This window comes from Lissotriton helveticus, chromosome 9 (assembly GCF_964261635.1).
Source record: "Lissotriton helveticus chromosome 9, aLisHel1.1, whole genome shotgun sequence".
Classification (NCBI taxonomy): Eukaryota; Metazoa; Chordata; class Amphibia; order Caudata; family Salamandridae; genus Lissotriton; species Lissotriton helveticus.
This window is the reverse complement of record NC_136070.1, coordinates 838,642,333-838,663,014: the sequence shown is the minus strand read 5'-3', so window position 1 is coordinate 838,663,014 and position 20,682 is coordinate 838,642,333. Positions and strand designations below refer to the sequence as shown.

The 20,682-nt window shown below is 45.2% G+C and overlaps 1 protein-coding gene across 5 annotated transcripts in view; it reads left to right on the top strand.

Moving 5' to 3' along the window:
• Positions 1–20,682, top strand: part of CCDC9 (coiled-coil domain containing 9) — a 381,329-nt gene that overhangs the window by 96,891 nt on the left and 263,756 nt on the right. For all 5 annotated transcript variants that reach the window (XM_078661011.1, XM_078661012.1, XM_078661008.1 and 2 more), the window contains 3 exons: positions 4,443–4,526; positions 5,650–5,820; positions 14,910–15,091. In XM_078661011.1, coding sequence (XP_078517137.1) covers positions 4,443–4,526; positions 5,650–5,820; positions 14,910–15,091 — 437 coding nt within the window. The remainder of the gene's footprint in view (positions 1–4,442; positions 4,527–5,649; positions 5,821–14,909; positions 15,092–20,682) is intronic.

The window sequence follows — 20,682 nt, the reverse complement described above, 5'->3', positions numbered from 1 at the left end:
TTACCTCGCAAACGTCTTTTCCACGCGTATGCCTTCAACGACAGTCTTTACCACGCATATACGTTCTGGCTAGGGGGAGGCGTGGAATTCCTTCCAGTCGTTCAGCGTGGGATTGGGGGGTTGGCGGGGGTCGGCTGGGGGAGGGGCTGGGGGGGCCTGGGGGGGTCTCCCCCCCAAAAATAAACAAAGGAGCGGGTTAATTAAATTTAAAAAAAACGCACTTCAGTACCACCGAGGTAAAAGGAAAGTGCCTCCCCCAAAGACGTGCCGTTACGTCAAAATAGTAGTCCTTTTTTAATTTTGGCAGACGTGTTTTGACGCTTGTTTCGATGGTGGATGGAAGTACGGGCTGCTCGTGAAAGACGGGAAGGTGTCAGGTAAGAAAATATTCTTTATTATTTGTGTTTAAACGAAGGTTAAAATGCGTGGTATAATCCTTCGTTGCAAATTCCAGCGTGGTAAAGCCACTTGCGAACTAAAATTCGCGTGGTATTGCCATGCGTGGAACTTGTATTCGTGGTAACATCATATATTCGGGCTGGGTAGCCAGCATTCAGTCCCTATCGGAGAATGACTTGGCCGGAGCAAGTCTAACCACTAGCTGCAGTCACTTTCTGCGCTTTGGCTCCCTCAAGTGTCAAAGTGGAGTATTGCGCAGAAATGCATTGGGTTTCTTCAGTAATGAACGAAACCCGAAACCCTAGCTATAAAATATTAGCTTTGGACAGGATGTGTACAAATCCATAGGCGAGCGCCCCCTATGAATGAGGACAAGCATTTGCAATGCAATAGGTCTCGCTTTTGCGAGAGTTTGAGCTGTTGGCATTGTTAATGACAATGCCTTTTATTTACGTGTTAATTTTCAAAAGCTAAATAAAAGGCATTGCCATTTACAATGGCAATAGCTTAAACTCTCGTAGATGCGAGACCTATAGCACTGCAATCACTGAAGAGCAGCAGGTTAATTATGCTCATGGCATACAAATCTGGCAATGGTTTGTTTCTTCACAGGATGGATACGTTCATTTAGCTTTGCAAGGAGTGAGTAACTCCACTCAGACATGCAGAACAATGAGTACACATTTTAAACACATCGCCATGGCTGCATCAAGGACAGTTAGAGCAGCAGAAGTTGCAATCAAGCAATTTGGCAATGCCTTGTATACTTCCCAACCTCTTCCTATAAGATCATCCTTTTCACAGCTTGTGTTCCGGCGGCTGTGGTACGGGTGAATCTTAATATTAATACATTTGCCATGATTCAAGTGAGAATAAAAAAGGAATTGAGCCCTATATGATAAACCATGGCAATATCTAGTCTGGCTTTTGGGTTTTCTTGAGGTACAAACATTCCGTGTGATTCTGCTAATGCCCTCTATGTGCCAAAATCCCCACCCAAATTTTTTTTATAATTAAATAAACAAGCGCGGCCGAAGCGGACTGCGCTGAAAATCGAAATAAAAGAAGTGAGCGCGGTGTCCCTAGCGGATGCCGCGCTCGTTAAAGTAAGAAAAAACATACAATTTTGAGCACATAACCTTGCAGCCGCCATTGTCCCCATCAGTGTCCATTGTAATAAAAAAATAGTGCTCACCCACCAGATAAAGCCCACCCTGTTACGCCGTGAGTGCAAAATCCAGTGCGGATGGATGAGCCGAAAAAGAGACAGGGAAGGAACAAACAAGCCTCGCTTCGAATAGAAAGCGAGCGTTTAGCATAAAGTGTGACACACACCAATAAAAAGCATAAGCAGAGCTTCCACTCCACTTGATTACAATAGATCTTGCAGAGCGAGCAGCGCATGCGCTGCAACGCTAGGCGAGCCCTAAAAACATTGTGAAATAGCGCCCCCCCCCCCTGTTATCTTTATCCAGGACCATGCCGCCATCGCTTTTCTTGCCATGTGTGCCCATTCCATCTTAGCAATAATATACCTTCCCTGCAGCTAGGTATTGTATTGTAAGTGACCTTACATAATGCCTACTAACCCTAACATGTTGTTAAAGTCATTTACGAATTGTATCACTCTACACTGGAACCCATGGTTATTATCAAATATGGTTTGTTACTGGAATACGTCTTGTGCTCTGAAGCAACCATCCTATGCATTTAATGCAGTTTCTTTGTGGTAGCATAGAATAATAGGCGGTAGGTGCGATCAATAGGTTTGGGAAAGGTTGAGTTCATGCCAGTTGATGATTACTCTTAATCTAATACTGAGCCACATTGCACCACTCATTTGCATTTTTATTTTTGTTTTATATAGTGCGAAATTGACCCGAAGGTATCGGAGCACTTTACATGAGCAATAGTTACATTACAGACGGACACATGAATTTTTTGTTAGGCATGGGGAGTTTAAGCGATCTGCCCAGAATCACAGGATGTTGAGCGTCCCTATCTAGACTCAAACCCCGTTCCCCAACTTAGAGGTCAACTCCCTAGCCATTAACCACATCCTCTTTTTAAGACTGTGGCCCAATGTTTCACCAGTGAATCAATCATTGCCAAGTGGCTTTTCAGCTTTAAGTCCCAATGGTCGGTGTCCTCTGCTTTTTCACATTAAGTTTGAAATCCCAGGACCGATTCACATGCTGCAATTTTTCACAGATGCCTTGCTTGCAAAGTCAGCAAAACACAGTTATCCTGTTCTATGTGAGGCTCTATCTATCCCAGGGGTCTCAAACCTTTTCTGTAGTTAGAGGTACTTCAGAGCAATAAATAAACATAAGCTACTTGTGCATTGTTACCAGAAGCCCACACGCACAGCCTAACTGGCTTCAAGTCTAATTTCCATACAGCCAGATTCTATGGTCTGAATAAAATACTTCACCTCTGGGCACTATCAGAGGGCTGCGATGTGTGTCGGAGAGAGCGTGGTCTTTGGGGTTGTAAGAGCATGTGCGCGTTTGAATGGTATAGTGTGTATGAGTGACAGAGACTGCGTTGTATTTACTTGATGTACAGGACATACCTTTCGTTATATGTGGCACCGTTACATGTGTAACACAAATGGGAGAAATGTATAGTGCTGAAAAAATGTTCTCAATTTTCTTTTTGCACTTTAAATGCCTCCAACTTAAGGTAATGGCGGTTTGTTTGCGCTTATAAATATGGCACTGTTTTGAGGGGGGAAAACAAGTTTACTTTGTTTATGTGGATGCCCTAAAACTCATCATTTACATTTTCTACCATTTCCAAATGTCCCATTACAAACGCCAAGAATCTTGTGCCTAGTGACCTGTAGACATAGTGCCAAATTATTAACATAAAAATAGATATGTTTATATGGAAGGAATTTTCAGTGAATAAACTTATTTCATAAAACATACAAGGTATTTGGCTTAATTGAAAGTGGAAAAAGACATTGATAATCGGTGTTTCATAGAGAAAAGTTATCTTCACTTTAAATTTCTCCCATTTGGGAAAAAAGGACCTTTTCAGTTATAAATATGGCTTCGTGTCTACTGACCACAGGGAGCAAAAGGCCTGCTGCTTGTAAATGCAACACTTTGAAATGGGAGAAAAATAAGTCATTAAGGTCACTTTTTCATTTTTTATTTTATCCCTTTTAAAAATAATTCAGAAACCTCATTTTGTAACCCAGCCTGACCCATAAATCTGACTAAGCACCGCTCATCATCAGGCTTTGCTATCTGCAGTCAGATGTTGATAATGTAAAGTAAACACGGCCTTGTCTAATGTTAAAAGAAAAATGTGACCCTGTGCTTATTTAAAAATGAACACAAGGCTGCAAGCTACTTTGAATGTGTCTGAGAGCTACCAGAAGCTCGAGTTTGACTGGTCGGAGACACCTGTTTTAGCCTTAGCAAGCTATTGTAAATTTTAGCGCTCCTAAGGCCCACAGAATTAATGTGGGAGATTTCAATCAATCAATCAATCATGGGCATTTATATAGCGCACTACTTACCCGGAGGGTCTCAAGGCGCTGGGTGGGGGGGGGGGGGGTGCTGCTACTGCTCGAACAGCCAGGTCTTGAGCTTCTTCCTGATTTCTTTTCTGACACGGAGTCCTAGTTGCACAGCAGAAGAACTTATTGCTGTATAAGTTTCTACTGATTGCAAGGGAAAAGGGCATGCAGTACGTAGACCATAGAGTAGGTAAATGAAAGCAATGAAAATAGCTAGGCAATCAACATATTCTGAAATGAAAGCGCATTTCAAATAAATGGGGAGGTGTTTTTTACACGTGAAGCAGTCCACATGCCACCCTGTGTGCAAAACACAGGCTTAAAGAAATGTTTTCTGTAGCTTTTTCGTTAATGGTGCTGGAAGGTAAGGGATATACGGGTACAGCCTGCAACAATACACTTGTGGCCACCTTAGTTCTTTTAAAATTGAGTAAAACATTGGCATATAAGTGTCCATGAATTTAATGAAATGGCTCCTAACTAATATTGACCACCACGTTTCCTTTTTCAGGACTGGGAAGAAAGGAGGAGGCAAAACATTGAGAAAATGAATGAAGAAATGGAAAAAATTGCGGAGTATGAGAGAAATCAAAGGGTAAGGTTGTGTACTGATTAACATTGTTGGAGGCTGAAAAGAATGCCCAAAGTTCGTTTTTACAAGCTTTCCTGAGAAAAGAAACAAACCTAATTGTGCAATTTCATATCCGAAAAGGTAGGAGCTCGTTCTCTTGAACTGATCAAAATTAAACCTTTTCTTGGCTGAGAAGGGTTGTTAACATAAATTAAATATTTTCCGTTGCCTATATTTTTCTTGCAAATCCACGAGGTTGTAGGAAGATAAAATGTAGGTAGGCTTTGATGTCCAGGTTATTTCTTGGACTGCAGTATTTGAGAATCGCTCTGTAGTATTTGTCAGACTCTATCGTATTTGCTTTCATCAGTGTAGTCCTTAATCTCAACTAAGCTTCAGTTGAGGGCTGATTATAGTACCAGACATGCATTTTGAATTAAAGCAGCCATCTTAAAAAGGTGACGGTGATACATAATTGGTTGACAGAAATCCACACCACTAACGCTCCCTTCATTGTCCAAAATCCTCCTAGACCATCCAGCCTGGCATCTCGAAAAAGGGGGAGACACTGGTGACTACTTTTGTTTCTTCTTTGTATCTAAGCAAACCAAGCGCCTGAACACTGGCACAGTACAGTTAAACTTGGTGTGTCTCCTTACCCACTCAATGCACACCAAAACATTGACTTTCTCAGACGATGGAATGTCCTCCACTGACACTTGAACACTCCTCTTCGCTCCAATGATTCTATCAATATATACCTCTACTAAATATGTGAGGTGTATCACCCTTGACCCTAGAAAATCCCTCAACTTTTCAAGACGACCATTCATTTCTTTGAAGTTGCATAATTTTCCTGTGTTCTTATGCCTTTGTTTATCCTATTACTACCTTCTCTTTGTAGTACTTGTTTCATCTTGCTTTGTGATGTGCAGTGCTGGTTTAGCTTTGTGTCAGTTAGAAAACCATTCTAAATATATTCTTAAAACAAAAAATACAGTTTTAAAAAGATGTACAGTCCCTCTGCCTGTTTATGTATTTGTGTTCAAAGATCTTTTAGTGATTGCATAAATAATGCGCCTTCGAGAAATTTCCAAACTGTAAACATGTGGTTTTGACACAGTTGTGCGTGTTCTTATTTTTTAAGGACGGTGTACGTGAAAAGAATCCTTTTAGAAACTTCTTGGATGACCCACGACGTTCTGGTCCCATTGTGGAGGTCGACAGAAAAGAGGGAAGCAGACGACATGTTCGCAACTGGGGTGGAGCAGACTTTGATCGAGTCAAAACGGACATTGAGCGTGAGAAAGGCTCACATGTATGTTGTACGCATAAAGCAGGTCCCCTCATTTAGTATTTGTAACATTGTGAAATGTCTACAGTAAGTTAAAGCTATTTCGGATGTGTGTTTGGTATCCCTAGCATCCTTGTTATCCAGTGTTTATTCAGTAGCAGTAGAATATATTTATGAACATTTGGGATCTCTGGAACTCGCATTGTTTTCTGTATTTTAAGGCTTTTTAATGTTAAACATTGTGCAATAAGGCAACATTTTTTTGTAAAAAGATCAATTATTTAAAAGTTCATTAACTGGTTTACAACTTTTCCTTCTCCATGATGGGATTCTTCCCAATATCATAACTTGATGGAATTATCAATGCCATAGATGTTTACCTTCATAGATCCCCATTGTTGTTGAATGCATCCTTGCCAAGGTAGTCAACAATGAGATGTCTCTATGTTCTAACAAGTGGCTTGACGTTGACAACACACTCCACATCTGGAATACCTAATTATTACTTTTTCAGCTCCAGTTCTTCTGACAAATGTGTTCACCCCACCTGAACAACGTGTCCTTCAGACAAAGATGCCCTAGCCTTCCATCAGAGGCATCAAGTGGAGATTCTCCATTGGACTTAAGCAAGAAGCGACTCAGTTTACACCCCATACTAACCATTCCTAGGTCAGTAAGGCCTTTCTTGATAACTGCTCAGTGCCTTGCAGGGAGAGGCTTGATTCCTCAGATTACTAAGATAAAGACTAAGGGCCTGATTTTGATCTTGTTGGATGGGATACGCTGTCACAAACGTGGCGGATATCCTGTCTGCCGTATTACAAATGCCATAGGATGTAATGCATTTGTAATATGGTGGACTGGAAATGCTTCACGTTTGTGACAGAGTATCCCCTCCACCACGATCTAAATCAGGCCCAAAGAACCTTTGTCACCACCAAATGAGGAGCAGGGGAAATAGTCTGTAGCATTTGCCTTAGGAGACCTGTTCTTTCACCAAGATAATCTTTTTTAGCCTTCCTCTTTCCTCTACTAGCTTTGCTTCAACTTTGGTAATTTGTGGAACTCTATACTTTATATGGCAACCAGGAGCAACATTCCGCTGGAACCTGCATTGCAGATCTACCGTCTAGTGGATTCTGTACTAGTGTTTGAAACGGGACTAAGATCCACATGTCCTATTTTTTCTCTTGGCCTTTTGGCGTGGATATATAAGGAAAATATCAGTGATCGAATCCCCATATTTGTAATGCCTTTAGTTGCTAATCATCACTGATATGATAGGTTAGACGACTTGAAGAGTTCTAGCAGTGCTTGCCTCTAGATCGATTATGAAAAACCTTGAGTCAGTTGATGGACGAGCAAGTGGTGTCCAGTGACATGGTGATCGCTTCAAAGGACCTGTCAGATATAGACAGTTAATAGATAATGTCTGTGATTTTTCCTTCAATTTTCGTATATCTGGATGCAGGTTTTTGACCAGAGGCTCAGTAGATATGCCTTGCTTGCCTTTGTCATATCTTTTTATTTTGATTGTGCCCGAGCATATGATGGTGATTTTAACGTTGAAGAAAAATTAATCTGGCATTCTGAGGCCCGAGTGAAAAATAGAAACTTGTCCAGTCCCTGATTCTTTGGTAAATCTACATTATAGGAAAAGATTGTCCCAAATTTTGACTTGAGTAAGGAATATCAACCCTTCATTCTCAACATCAAAGCACTAAGTCAGAAATTGAGGGGATTGTTTTGCTTGTAAAATCTGTATTTGTTCTTGACACATGTATTCAGGACTGAGCTATAAGACTACCAAGTCCCGCAGGAGTATTATGTTCACTCTGTCATATGGATGCATGGTGAGGCTATAACCCCATGTTTACATATTAGAAATGGAAAATTGAGTAATCCTATGACCTCTCAGCTTTATGACTAAGCCCATGTAATGTGCAAGCCAGGACAAAAAGAGGTTGTGGGTAACTATAGGGGCACATAACAGATAAAATTAAGGAGAGTGTTACTTAATGATTTTGCCTATTTTAACCCATGGAAAATATTAGTCAAGAAAATGTAGTTACTTTAAATAGAAGAAATATAACCTGGTCGGTCTGTTAGCTGTGTATTGTGATCACAATGATTAAGAATGTATTGAGCACCTTTAGGTTTATCAAGAGTCTTCCATGGAACAAGTGATATATGTCAATGGGCTAGGTTGTATGCATACCGGTTTAGATCAAGGTTCTGTTTTTGAAGCTATTTTTAATGCTGCAGAAGTGTGGGAAAGTTCACCCTCAACAATGAAGGAAGTAATAGGTATTTATCTTCCAAGATAGAAGTTCAAATTAGAATTTAGCAATCTGCACCTTCCCTGGTTGAATCCTTAATTTTGGTGGGTTCTAAAAAAAATCAATGGCAGATTAAGAATAATTGAGAAATGTATGGCAAATTTTATTTTTCGCCAAAGGTGTCCCAGCAAATGAAAAATGGATAAGCCTTGTTTTTTTTGTATTGACAATACCTTCTTAAGACTTGAGCTGTGACCAATGTTTGCTGACTATTATATTGATAGCCATGTAGACATCCATCTTAGACTACAGATTCAGGGAATGAGGGGGACTGCAGTGAAATACAGCTATGTGGGACCGTGAAGCAAATTGTGCTCCAAGTATATCAGTGAACACATTAGACTTTAATGCACTTGAAGAGAACAGTTGGCATTAAAATATAAAGGATGGAAATTTACTTTTTGTTTATAATAATTTAGTATTGTTGATACTTGAAAATCAACATTCCCACAAGATAAGGGTCAAAAGCCCTATGGGATTGCCTGCTTCTCCATCGAAGACTGTTCCCAAGTCAAGTGGGCTATGGACCAGAGATAGATATTGGCCTCGAAGAACCAAACTAATATTTGTGTTCCTTTATTTATTTATTTATTTATTTATTTATTTATTTAACACTTTATTTTCAGTTCTAGAATAAACGTCACATTGCATTACAAACAGCCATCCGACATGTCAATCAAATCGTGCCCGACAGGTGTATACACAGTGATGTGCGTTAAATTACAAAATGTCATGATCCATACCAGCGCTGGGGAAATCCAGCCCCACCCTCCGCTTCCCACCCCACGTCACCCGTTATGGAATATGGAACCCGACTAGCGGCATCTCCCACATGCAGCGATGGAACACGGCAGAAGTAAACCTTCCGATGCTGAAATGGAAGTCCTATCACAAATAAAGGAAAAACATTCCCATTAGCCCATCCCCTCCGGCACCACCCCAGCATTCACCTGTGTGGTAGAGGCCCGCCCGCGTTCTCAAAATAGGATCTCAGCGGCCCTCAAATGTCACGCGGTCGCGACCTAGCCAGCATGAGACCAGCGTATATTTCAGTGTTGGTGTTGCAGTATGCCAGGCTTTCCAGCCAATCCTGCAGCTTAGGAGTAGACTTCCTGCCCCAGTGTAAGGCCACCTCACGTTTAGCCAATAACAGCCCCAATGATGCAAACTTCCTGACTTTCTTAGGAATCTGTGTAGTGTACCCTAACAGGGCAATCTCAGGAATGGGAACCATTGGCAGTCCGATTATCTTCCCCAGTGTCGCATGTACCTCTGCCCAATAGGATTTCAAGCGGGGGCATTACCATGCTAAATGTATGAAGTCTTGTACTTGTGTGAACAATGGTCTTGGAAGAGGCTCAGAGGGTCCTCTGGTAGCCTGGGCTAAAGTGATTTTTTTCAATAGATTGAATCAAGTGAACAGATGCATGAGGATTCCTAGGAGGACTAGGTTATTTAGTATACATGGACACAAGGTTTTGTTACGTATGACAATACATTTATTATCTCCATAAATAAACTACCATATCTTTTACGTAATGTTTTTAGTGCTCACCAAGGGCTTTGGAAGTGCGTGAAGTGAAGGTTTGTAGGTGACATTTAAAAAAAAACATCGCATTGAACAACAAACATAAATTACAAAACTCCACAAATAAATGCAAACGGTAATGGAGTTTTTGTTGGAAAGGTCGGCGGCGTTTCGATCTCAAGTTACTGAGATCATCATCAGGACGTGAGCCTGTGAGCATTGAGAATCTAGTATATAATGGCAGCGTGTGGGTGTCGGAAACTATCGCAGGGGGATACAGGGTTCACGTGGTTATCGCTTTAAGAGTTACACATAGCGGTGGCTATTATGTGTCCCGACAGCCTCCTGGTGCGTTATCTGGGGCAGCCCGCATGGGTCATAGGGCCGGGGGTGAAATGCCTGGGTGGACCGGTGCTTGGAGGTCTGTCCTTGCGAGGTGAGGACTTGAAATTGAAGAGACTGCTCGTTGGTGAGGACCAGAATGACCCGGTTCCATCGGCGGAAGTCAGCATGTGGCGCATTACTTTTCACGCAAGTGTGGGGTCGTCCAGCGTCTATCCTGTGTGCCAAAGCTGGGGTAAAGTAAGCAAGGCGAAGGAATTTAAAATGTAACAGCTTATGGCGACTATTAAGTGAGAGGTCTTTGGTGGCCCCGCAGCACTTGCCCACTGCTCGTTGTGATGGTGCACCCCGTGGCCGCCTCCCAGGCCTGTCTGAGGCTGGAGTCGTCAGACGGCAGCATTTCGGCGCAAGCCGTGTACATTTTAGAGATAAGGTGCGTACCGCCAGGGGACTCCAACACCAGTGTAAGTGCGGGTAAAGAGTCGGGCTCAGCCGGGTGTGTGGGGAAGGCAACGCGCAGCGAAGACTTATTACGGCATAATAGGAATCTCGTCATGAAGTTACAATCAGTGAACCGGGCGTCCTCGTCCAGCGATAACACATGGCCCCCTGGGAACAGATCTCCCGCTTTTGTAACATCCAGTGTAGCCAATGTGTTCTGTACTAGCCTCTCTCCAGTAATGGGGAACCATCTGGTGTTGGGGAAGGGCAGGACAGAGGAGTATAAGTGTGGGGCGCCCGTACACTTTCTCAGCTTACTCCACTCCCAAGCAGTTGTGGACACCGTCTGTATGTCGTGTTTGTCTCGCGGAAAGCCAGTAGGAAGCACCTCATGTAATTTGTCAGGGAGCACCAGGTCCACCTCTGGTCTCAGGAAGGGTATGCGTGCATCAGGGTGAAACCAAGCGAACGCATAGTGACACTGTGTCACAAGGTAATAAAGCTGGAAATCCGGCACATTGAACCCGCCCCTCTCGTATGGCAGCGTCATTGTAGTCCAGCGAACTCGCGGTCTTCTCCCACCCCATACCAGCCTGGTCATGAGTGTCTGTAAGATGCGGAAGAAGCCGTCAGATAGGGGAATCGGGATGTTATTAAAGAGGTATAAAAGTTTGGGAAGTACTACCATCTTCAGAATGGCCACCCGTCCAGCCAGTGATGGGGGCAATCGCAGCCAACTCTCGACCTGGTCCTCCAGCTTCTGGAAAGCCTGTCCATAATGCAAGCACATGATTTGAATGGTGTCTAAATGAATATGTACACCAAGATACTTGACCGAATCCTGGCACCATTCCAGGGGAAATTCGCATTCCCATTGGGTAGTGCTTGTTGTGAGTGGGAATATGACTGATTTATGCCAATTGATACCGAGTCCTGACAACCGTCCAAAGCGGATGATCTCCCGGATAATAGGGGACAGGTTGATGCGTGGCTCACAGACGTAAAGGATAGTATCGTCGGTGTATAGAGAGGCGAGTAGGGGACCAGTTTTGAACTGTTGTCCCCTATGGAGATGACGTTCCTGAAGATGTCTGACCAGGGGTCCATGACAAGGATGAACAAATGCGGGGATTGGGGGCAGCCCTGCCTAGTCCCGCGGTACAGCCGGAACGGCCAGGAAAGGGTGCCGTTCAGCCGAAGGCGTGACGATGGCTGACTATCTAATAAGGAAACCGTGGAGATGAAGCCATAAGGTAGACCCATGCATTGCATCACTTCCACAAGGAAAGGCCACTCCAAAGAATCAAATGCCTTTTCGGCATTTAATAACACTGCGGCCGCAGGGACCTCAGGCTGTATTCTGTGCAGGACGGCAAACAACGTAAGGAGGTTTAGGGATGTGGATCGCCGTGGAACAAAACCAGACTGCATCGGAGAAATGATGTATTCCATTAGTTGCGAGAGTTTATTGGCTAGTACTTTGTCTAGGATTTTATAGTACAGATTTAGGAGGGACAGCGGTCGATGGGAACCGCATTGTTTGTGGTCTTTGCCTGGTTTCGGAGGAAGTAGGATTACGGCTTCCCGCAATGTAGGCGGAAGAATTTGCTTTTCTAGTGCCTCGACGTAGACCTCGATTAAATGAGGGACCATAATGTCCTTAAATTCTTTATAGAAATCCCCAGTGAAGCCATCAAGCCCTGGGGCAGAGGAACTTTGCAGGGCATCTATGGCCAGTTCTACATCCGTGACTGATATGGGCTCAGCCATAAAGTCAAGCATGTACTTTTCCAGGAATACCAGCGCATTCTCATCTAAATAGGCAGTCTGGGCAGCGCCACCTGAGTCAGCCCGCGAGGTGTATAAAGTGGTGTAATAGTCCAGGAACTCATCCCTAATGGCCGATGTAGTGGACAGCGTGGCCCCGGAAGCGGAGTGTAGCTCAGTGATGTAGGAACGGCTGTAGGGTGGTTTCAGCTTTTGTGCAAGTATTTGACAAGATTCCGCAACGTAGCCTTTACCCTCAAGAATTTGCGTCGTGCCTCTTTCACCATTGGAGTGAAGTCTGAATTGAATGATCGTTTGGACCCCTGCAATTCAAACGTGCCATGTTCTCTTGCCAGGCAGAGCGCTGTGTCCCGGTCTCTAAAGTTCAGCAGGCGTGCTATGATGGGTCTAGAGGGGAGGCCCGGATTTGGCCTGGAACCCGAAGACCTGTGAGTCCGCTCAACAACAAAGCTAGATGTAAATGCCTCACTCCCAAACAAATCTGTAAGTAGCTTCTCCATGAAGAGGTCCATTCTGCCAGTTGACGTAGTCTCCGGAACCCCCATAATGCGGACGTTGTTGCGCCGTCCACGCACCTCTAAATCCTCATTTTTTTAGAGCCACTTCTTTTAGTAGACGTTCTGCTCTCTCCAACCGCTTCAGTGACTGTGCTGTCCCATCTTCCAGATCAAAGACGCGAGCTTCTGCGACGTCTAGGCGTCTGTCGTGACCCTGTACTTAGCCTGGCTGATGAGGTCGCCCTATCTTGAATCCAGTGGCCAAGTGAACAAGGGACTCACGTCTGAGCATACCCTGCCACACTTAGGGCGACCTCATCAGCCAGGCTATCTTGAATCCAGTGGCCAAGTGAACAAGGGACTCACGTCTGAGCATACCCTGCCACACTTAGGGCGACCCTGTACTTTGGCGCCCAAGGATGCGATTGTTTGATCTAAGGAATAAAAACGGGAGTCAAGCGCCTTAAATCCTGCCTTCATTTCTTGCAGCAACGGAGGCCTCTGGGGCCTCAGGAGGCGCAGTGGCGGGACCCCTCTCAGCCATGCCAGCACTGTGTGTCACCATGTTGTCACTCACTGGTTTAAAGGGCAAGGTCCGCTGTTTAGGGTCCTTGCGTCCCATACCTTGGACGGGGATTAGTGAGACAAAGGGGGGGGGGGGGGAACCAGGCAGTAGTGAGGAGCCCAAAGTCAGTGGTTAAACCCCTATGTTGCAGGCAACAGGCATCCAGAAGTCGTGAGGGAGCAGTGTGCAATAAAAGCAAAGGCCGGGTGACCGCGCAGGCTCACAGTTCAGACAATAGAAAATGGTTCCGATCCTCTGTGATAGCGTGGAGAGGGCGACTCAGCGCTTGTGGGGGCTCAAATGGTGAAGTCTCAGGCATTTGAAATGGGGCCACACAGTGCCAAACTTCTCCGGTAATCATCCCAGGCTGAGGTGCTGCAAACGTGTGTTGTGGGTGAATCCATCATTGTTACATCCATGCCAGCCATTTTGCTTCTCCTGGCGCCCCTGGGGTTAATGCAGGCAGATGAGGCCGTTGTCGTGCATCGGGCGTCAGCAGCATGCACCTGCCCCCAACCGCGGCCTCCGCAGCGCCAGGCCAGCGTCCAACCCCCCTCGGCCGAGACCGGAGGGCCCTATCCCCTGCCGGGCACCAAGGAATAGAATGACTGGGTCGGAGCGGCAAGTCCAGCCGCTGCGGCAGACTGGGAGAGCAAGGGGGGGGCAATGCAGCGATCGCGTGCCCGTCTCACCAGTCCCGCTGAGTCGCGGCCCTGCGAAACTCTCCAGCGGCAGCAGTCAGGAATCGCACACCACAGCCAGGAACGCCAGTAGCGCCAGAGCTGGCCGGACCCACACTGTCTGTAGCATGACGATACTCTGCATAAGATGGTCGTAGAAACACGGGACACAGCCCGCCGCATGTCGCTCAGTTTCCGGCTTCAGGTACCCAGTATTGTGGCGCCGAATGAGAGTATAATGCGGGGGAAATTGCTCTTGAGGCCGGCTTTGCTCCTGAGCTTCACTCGCGGGCGGCCATCTTAGCCGCCGGCTCGGCCACGCCCCAATATTTGTGTTCCTTTATTCTAAGGAAAGCTAAAAGAAAACACAATTACAACTAGTAGTTGGTGGCAAAAATATTTGGCAAATAAAATTTAGGCAGCAATGTAGAGTATCTATTGAGAATTGGAATAAAGTAGTTGCCCGTGGGCATGTCATATTGGTAAATCTTCATACATTCTTCTTGAGAATGAGGTGCACTATTACTTTGTTCCTGTTCTTAAACCCCTCCTAATAATGGAATAAGGATACTGAGTACCCGTTACACATTTTCAATGTCATTGTCACCCAAACAGAATGATCTCCTCTAATGATGTGAAGATGTGTCTTTTTTTTTTAACCGCTTTTTTCTAAAATCCTGCTCTTGGAGTCTACTGGAGAACGTTTGTGTGAACTGTATTAAAAAAACTATTGCTTGTGTTATAGCAAATTCCCATACATTGTTGCTTCTTGCAAAGTTTGTGTGATGTTTTGTAATTATAATCATTAATCTTCGTATACAAAAGTAAAAAATGTGAGTTTAATTTTTTATTTAAATTCACTCTAAGTGAAATAGCCCTTAATGAATATAATCTGCATTTGACATGAGTGTTTTGTCTTTGACTCCTCTTCAGGGTAGACGACCTAACCCTAGAAATGCTGATGACATGACCCTGTCCATGACTGGCCGGGAGAGGGCAGAATACATGCGTTGGAAGACTGAGCGTGAGCAAATAGACCAGGAGCGGCTGGCACGGCATCGGAAGCCAACTGGGCAGTGGCGAAGAGAATGGGATGCAGAGAAAAATGAAGCTATGTAAGCGTTGAATTCTTTAATAGCAAATAACCTACTTGTTCAGTTAGGTTCAAGTTCTCGAAGAGTGCTTGTTGGGTAGGCCAGCTTCTTGATGCTAGCATGGAACTTGCTAAATATTTCATTGATTTACAATCAATTAGATGAGTCTAAAGGAATGACGAAAAATATTCAAAGAAGTGGTAAGTTATAGAGCGTGAAGTTTTCATCGCTGAAGGTAAAGAATAATCCTAAATGTTATGAAATTTGATGATCATTCAAAGAGGACGCTATGCAGAAGTTACTTACTTTACATAAGCCACCCACTCTCTAATGGGAAGCCAGTGTTAGGACTTAAGCATAGTGTTGGCATCAATAAATTCAGGTGCATTTGTCTTTAGCCTGGCCACCAGGTTTTGTATTTTTGAGGGCTGAAGAGGTGGAATTTAGGGAAGTTGTGCCGGGGCCCTATATCAAAGAAGATGCAAGGCAAGGACTGTTTTACAGTGATATCAACGTTTGAAAGATTGTGGTTTAGGCACTTTGCACTAGAATATAAGACGAGGTAAAGTGTCAGTATTAACAAAATTAGTTTAATAAAAGTAATAACGTAGGATCCAAGCAAACTATTTTCCTTTTTTTTCTGCATTTCTTATGATTTTGTTTAGATGTTAAGTTTCTCCTTCAATCCAGCCGATTTCATGATCACACTACGAATCGCTAAGAAACTATTGGTGACAAAATAAGTTTTCATTCCCTCAGACCTGGGTTGTCAGAAGGCTTTATGACTCTGTAGGTGAAGTGGAGGTGTTTAGAGCTATAGATTTGTTATAGGAACCTTTTGATTTGTTGTAGTCATCATATACTTATAATATACTAATTTAATCACAATTTCACAGTGGGTACAAAAAAACCCATATTTAGGAAGTCTTTCCACCCTATATTTCTTTCTTGCAGAAACAAATGTCGTGTTGAGCAACAGCTATTTGTAACCTTCCACTGTTTTCATCCTTTTGACTTTACTTTTCTCAAGTTACTAAGTATTTCTAGTTTACTATATTGAAACTGCATTTTTTGCTTTCTGATTACAAAATGAGTTCATATTCTATATTTTATCGAGTTTGTCCTTATCCAGAATCATTTGCTTCATATTTCGCCCTGTGCATCCTCACCCAGAACGTTTTCAACCTCTTACTAATACAGACTGGCAGAATCTAATTTGATTATTATAAAACAATCATAAAAGCATAGCAATACAGCTTAACTATGTAAAAGATATATCAAAAGATAAAAAAACACAATTATTGGACAACTGAACACATTTCAAAAACCTATTCAAAAGCAACAAAATCGGATTTTTAAAATGCAATGCTTTCCAATACCTTAATGCCGACTTCAAGAAACTCCTCACAGCTTTACTCACAGTTGGTTAACCTAACATCTTTAAGAAGAACAAAGCCGGATTCCATTTAACAAAGTCGTTACCTGTAAGCACAGGTATCCAAAATGGTCATTGTTTATAAAATCTGCAAAATTGATTGAGAAAAGGATTTGTCACATGGACAAACTGCAGTGGCCCCCTGACAAGGGCCCTGGCACACACACACACACGTATGTGTGTGTCTGTGTGTGTGTGTGTGTGTATGTATGTATGTGTTTGTGTATATGTATGTGTGTGGGGGTATATATATATATATATAAACGCCCTTGCGCTCGAGAATGCACTCCTCGCCTTTCTCCCAATGCAGGGTGTGTTTGCCTTTCGCAGCCCAGGACCTTTCCATCCATAATTAATCTGCTGGCTCGACGCGTTTCAAGGCACAACGCCTCTTAGTCATGAGCTAGCAAAGACACAGAATTGCTTCACCTGTATTTTCACTTATTTATTGATTACGTTGGATGCCTTAAGTAGGCGTGGCACACCACCATCGTGCATGGTATGCTGGATGTTGCAGTCCCACAGGTACATTGTGCATTTCCTATAGTAGGTTCCATGTCTCTGCCTTAGTAATGCCAATAAAAGTAAATGCAAATATATATGTTCGAGGCATGTGGGCTGCTAAATTCATATCTTTTGCATTAGATCGCCGCCTAGTGTTGGGTCCGGATGATCGCACATTGTTGTCCTGGAAGAGTCTTCGAAGTATCCTGAGATAGGTGGCTCCTCCCCTGGACTACAGTGCGCATGGGCATCGGCTCCATCCCCAGATTGTTTTTTTCCGCCATTGGGTTCGGATCCGGTCTCGACGTCTCTCTGTCGGAACCGAGAAAAAACTAGCTTTTTACGGCCAAAAGGCCTTATATTCTTTGCGTCGGTATTGTTTGCGCACGGTCTCGAGTTCTTCCGTCTCTTTGAGTCGGAATCTGCAGAGTCGTATCACTCTTCGGACATCGAGGCCTTCTCATCGCAACACAACCGCAACTTTTCAGCATGGAGCGGAGCCCGTTTAAATACTGTCCCGTCTGTGGGTCGAAATACCCACATATCGATGTGCACCCGGTCTGTAACAAGTGCCTCTCGCCGGACCACAACGAGGACAACTGCATGGCCTGCTCCAGATTCAGGTCAAAAAAGACACTCAAGCTTCGGCGCGCGGTGCGCCTTGAGGCCAGACAAGCGGCCCCAGATCCAGAAAACATCTTCGGCGACCAAGAAGAGGAGGGCCAGAGCAATCATCTTCAAATTTCACCGCCCGCGACGGACATCGAGGCGGATCCGGAAGACGACGACGACTGAGTCGTGGGTCAAGGCCTTGAATACGTCGACGAGGTAGGGGACGTCGAAGAAGTTTATGGGGCCGCGGAAGATAGCTCAGGGGATGAGCTATGCCCCGAAGGTTACACGGACCAGGCTCGGGTCACGGGATCGCCAATCGGCCTTACCCAAGACCCCGTACCGCAAGCCACGGCCCCGCCTTCAGGCCCGGCCACGGACATACTTGCTGCGCAGCCCGTATCGAAACCGAAACTGAAACCAACAGTATCGACTGCACCTAAAATGGCCGACCCGAAAACGAAACCGAAACCTACGGATTCGACCGTTCTTAAGATGCCGGCCGTCCCACTGAAAACGCCAAAACCTCCTGCCTCATCGACTCCGTCGGCCTCCGGTCCACAGAAGTCGAAGAAAACTGTCGATTCGACAGTATCGAAATCGTCGGCGGAGGAGGTTTCCTCTAAGAAGGGAGTTCGGCACGGGTCGACAAGTGCGACGCCGTCAAAGTCCGCCAAAGCCAGCGACAAAACTCCGGTTCCGACTGGGACGTCGTTAGTCGGACGCGTGGTGGAGACGGAGCCGGCAAAATCACACGTCTCAAAAGCTGGAAGTTCAACACATCGGTCCAAGGACTCTGTGTCTGCGGCTGCAGCATCAACGTCTAAGACTCCGAAGGGCCAACAAGACGTCGGATCCGAGGGCAAGGTCAAGACCTCCTCGTCGGCGCCAAGTGCCGCTGTAACTGACGCGTCCCCCATCGCCTCTTCATTACAGAGAATCAGGGAGAAGGCCTCTGCTACGTCGGCTCCGACGCCGTCGCCCCAGAAGCCGATGGACATACCGGCAAAGCCTGCTGGTAAACTTCTGTTCCTTCTGCCGCCAAAGGAGGCACCGAAGGCCTTTACTCCAAGATCGACGCCAAAGACATCGGATTCTTCAACGTCTGGAGCAGTTTCAGGTTGACTACTCGACTCAGAAGATGATTCTGAGCGTTTTATCGACGCAGACACGGGCAAATTGACCCTTTACAAGAGGAAAATCACTTCACAACCAGTGGATTCCTATGTTATCCCCCTAAAGAAGAAAAGGCTTGCTCAAGACGCCTCAGCCCTGATGGAACCTATCCAGCCTCCTCCTAGAAGGAGCCCAACACCTTCACCTGAACACTCTGAGGGTGAGGGATATGGAGAATATGACCAATACACTTTCCCCATCAATGAACCCGATGCACAGCAAGATTCCTATGATGACATAGGTGACCAAGGCACCCAAAATGTGGGGCAGGACCCACAGCCTTTCAGTGCACGTGCATCCCCAACAGAAGATTCTGCAGGTTTTCATGCACTCATTGAAAGGGCAGCTGCTAATCATGATGTGGACATGCATGCTGACCCAGTAGAAGAAGACTTTCTATTTGACACTTTCTCAGTCTCTGAAAGGACAGTCAAAACACTGCCTATGCTCAAAGGGGTCCTTAAGCATGCTGCGGACATCTTTAAAGAACCTACCAGGGCGAGGGTGGTCAATCCACGTATCGAAAAGAAGTACAGACCAGCACCTGCAGACCCTGCATACATTCGGGGACAGTTGCCGCTTGACTCCCTTGTGGTCGCAAATGCCCGCAAGAGGGCGAACTCCCAAACAACGGGCGAAGCTCCTCCCCCGGATAAAGAGTCAAAAGTGCTAGAGGCAGGGGGCAAAAGGGTAGCTGCGCAGGCTGCCAATTTCTGGCGTATTGCGAATACACAGGCACTATTGGCACGTTATGATAGGGCGCATTACGACACCCTAGAGCAAGTTTTACAACACCTGCCTCCGCAGTTTCAAGAGGGTACCAAACTGCTTATAGAGGAGGGAAAACTAATCTCCAACGCGGCCATAAAGTGTTCACTTGATGCAGCAGACACAGCAGCTAGGGCTATTAACACTAGCGTCATGCTCAGACGCCAGGCGTGGCTACGCATATCGGGGTTTAAACCGGACATTCAAACAACCATACTCAATCAGCCCGTCAATCCTGATAGACTGTTTGGTCCTGATGTTGACACCACCCTCGAAAAGATTAAGAAAGACAACGAAACTGCTAAGTCTATGGGGGCCCTACAATCACAACAGTTCCGTGGCAACAATTTTCGTCGCTCAGGTGCACGTGGAGTCACCAGAGGACAGATGGGTCAACAGTCACAATTCTCCAGAGGTGGAGCACAATCCTCGTACCCCAAGCAGAACAAAGGGGGTTACCGAGGAAACAGTACCAGAGGACGTGGCAGAGGAAACAACAACTCCCGCTCCTCTGCCCCAAACAAACAGTGACTCTCTGTCACTGCCCCCCGACCACTTAACACCTGTCGGGGGGAGACTACAGCAGTTCCTGCCCGTCTGGAGAAACATCACCACAGACAGGTGGGTGCGACAACTTGTCCAGTACGGTTATTGTCTAGAGTTAAAGTCCACTCCACCCAACATTCCACCAAGGCAACGGCCTATGTCCGCAGAGCATTTGCACTTATTGCAGCAGGAAGTAGTGGTGATGCTGCAAAAAGGCGCAATCGAGCTCGTGCCGGTGGAGGAGGAGGGCACAGGGGTATATTCCCTGTACTTCCTTATTCCAAAGAAGGACGGATCTCTCAGACCCAGTCTGGATCTGCGTCCCCTCAACCTGTATATACTATCAGAACATTTCCATATGCTTACACTGCAACAGATTCTTCCCTTGTTAAACCAAGGGGACTTCTTAGCAACCTTAGACCTCAAGGATGCTTATTTCCACATTCCACTACACCCGTCCCACAGAAAATACCTCAGATTCACTATCCAAGGCAAACATTATCAGTTCAAGGTCCTACCCTTCGGAGTGACCACAGCCCCAAGAGTGTTTACCAAGTGTCTGGCGACAGTA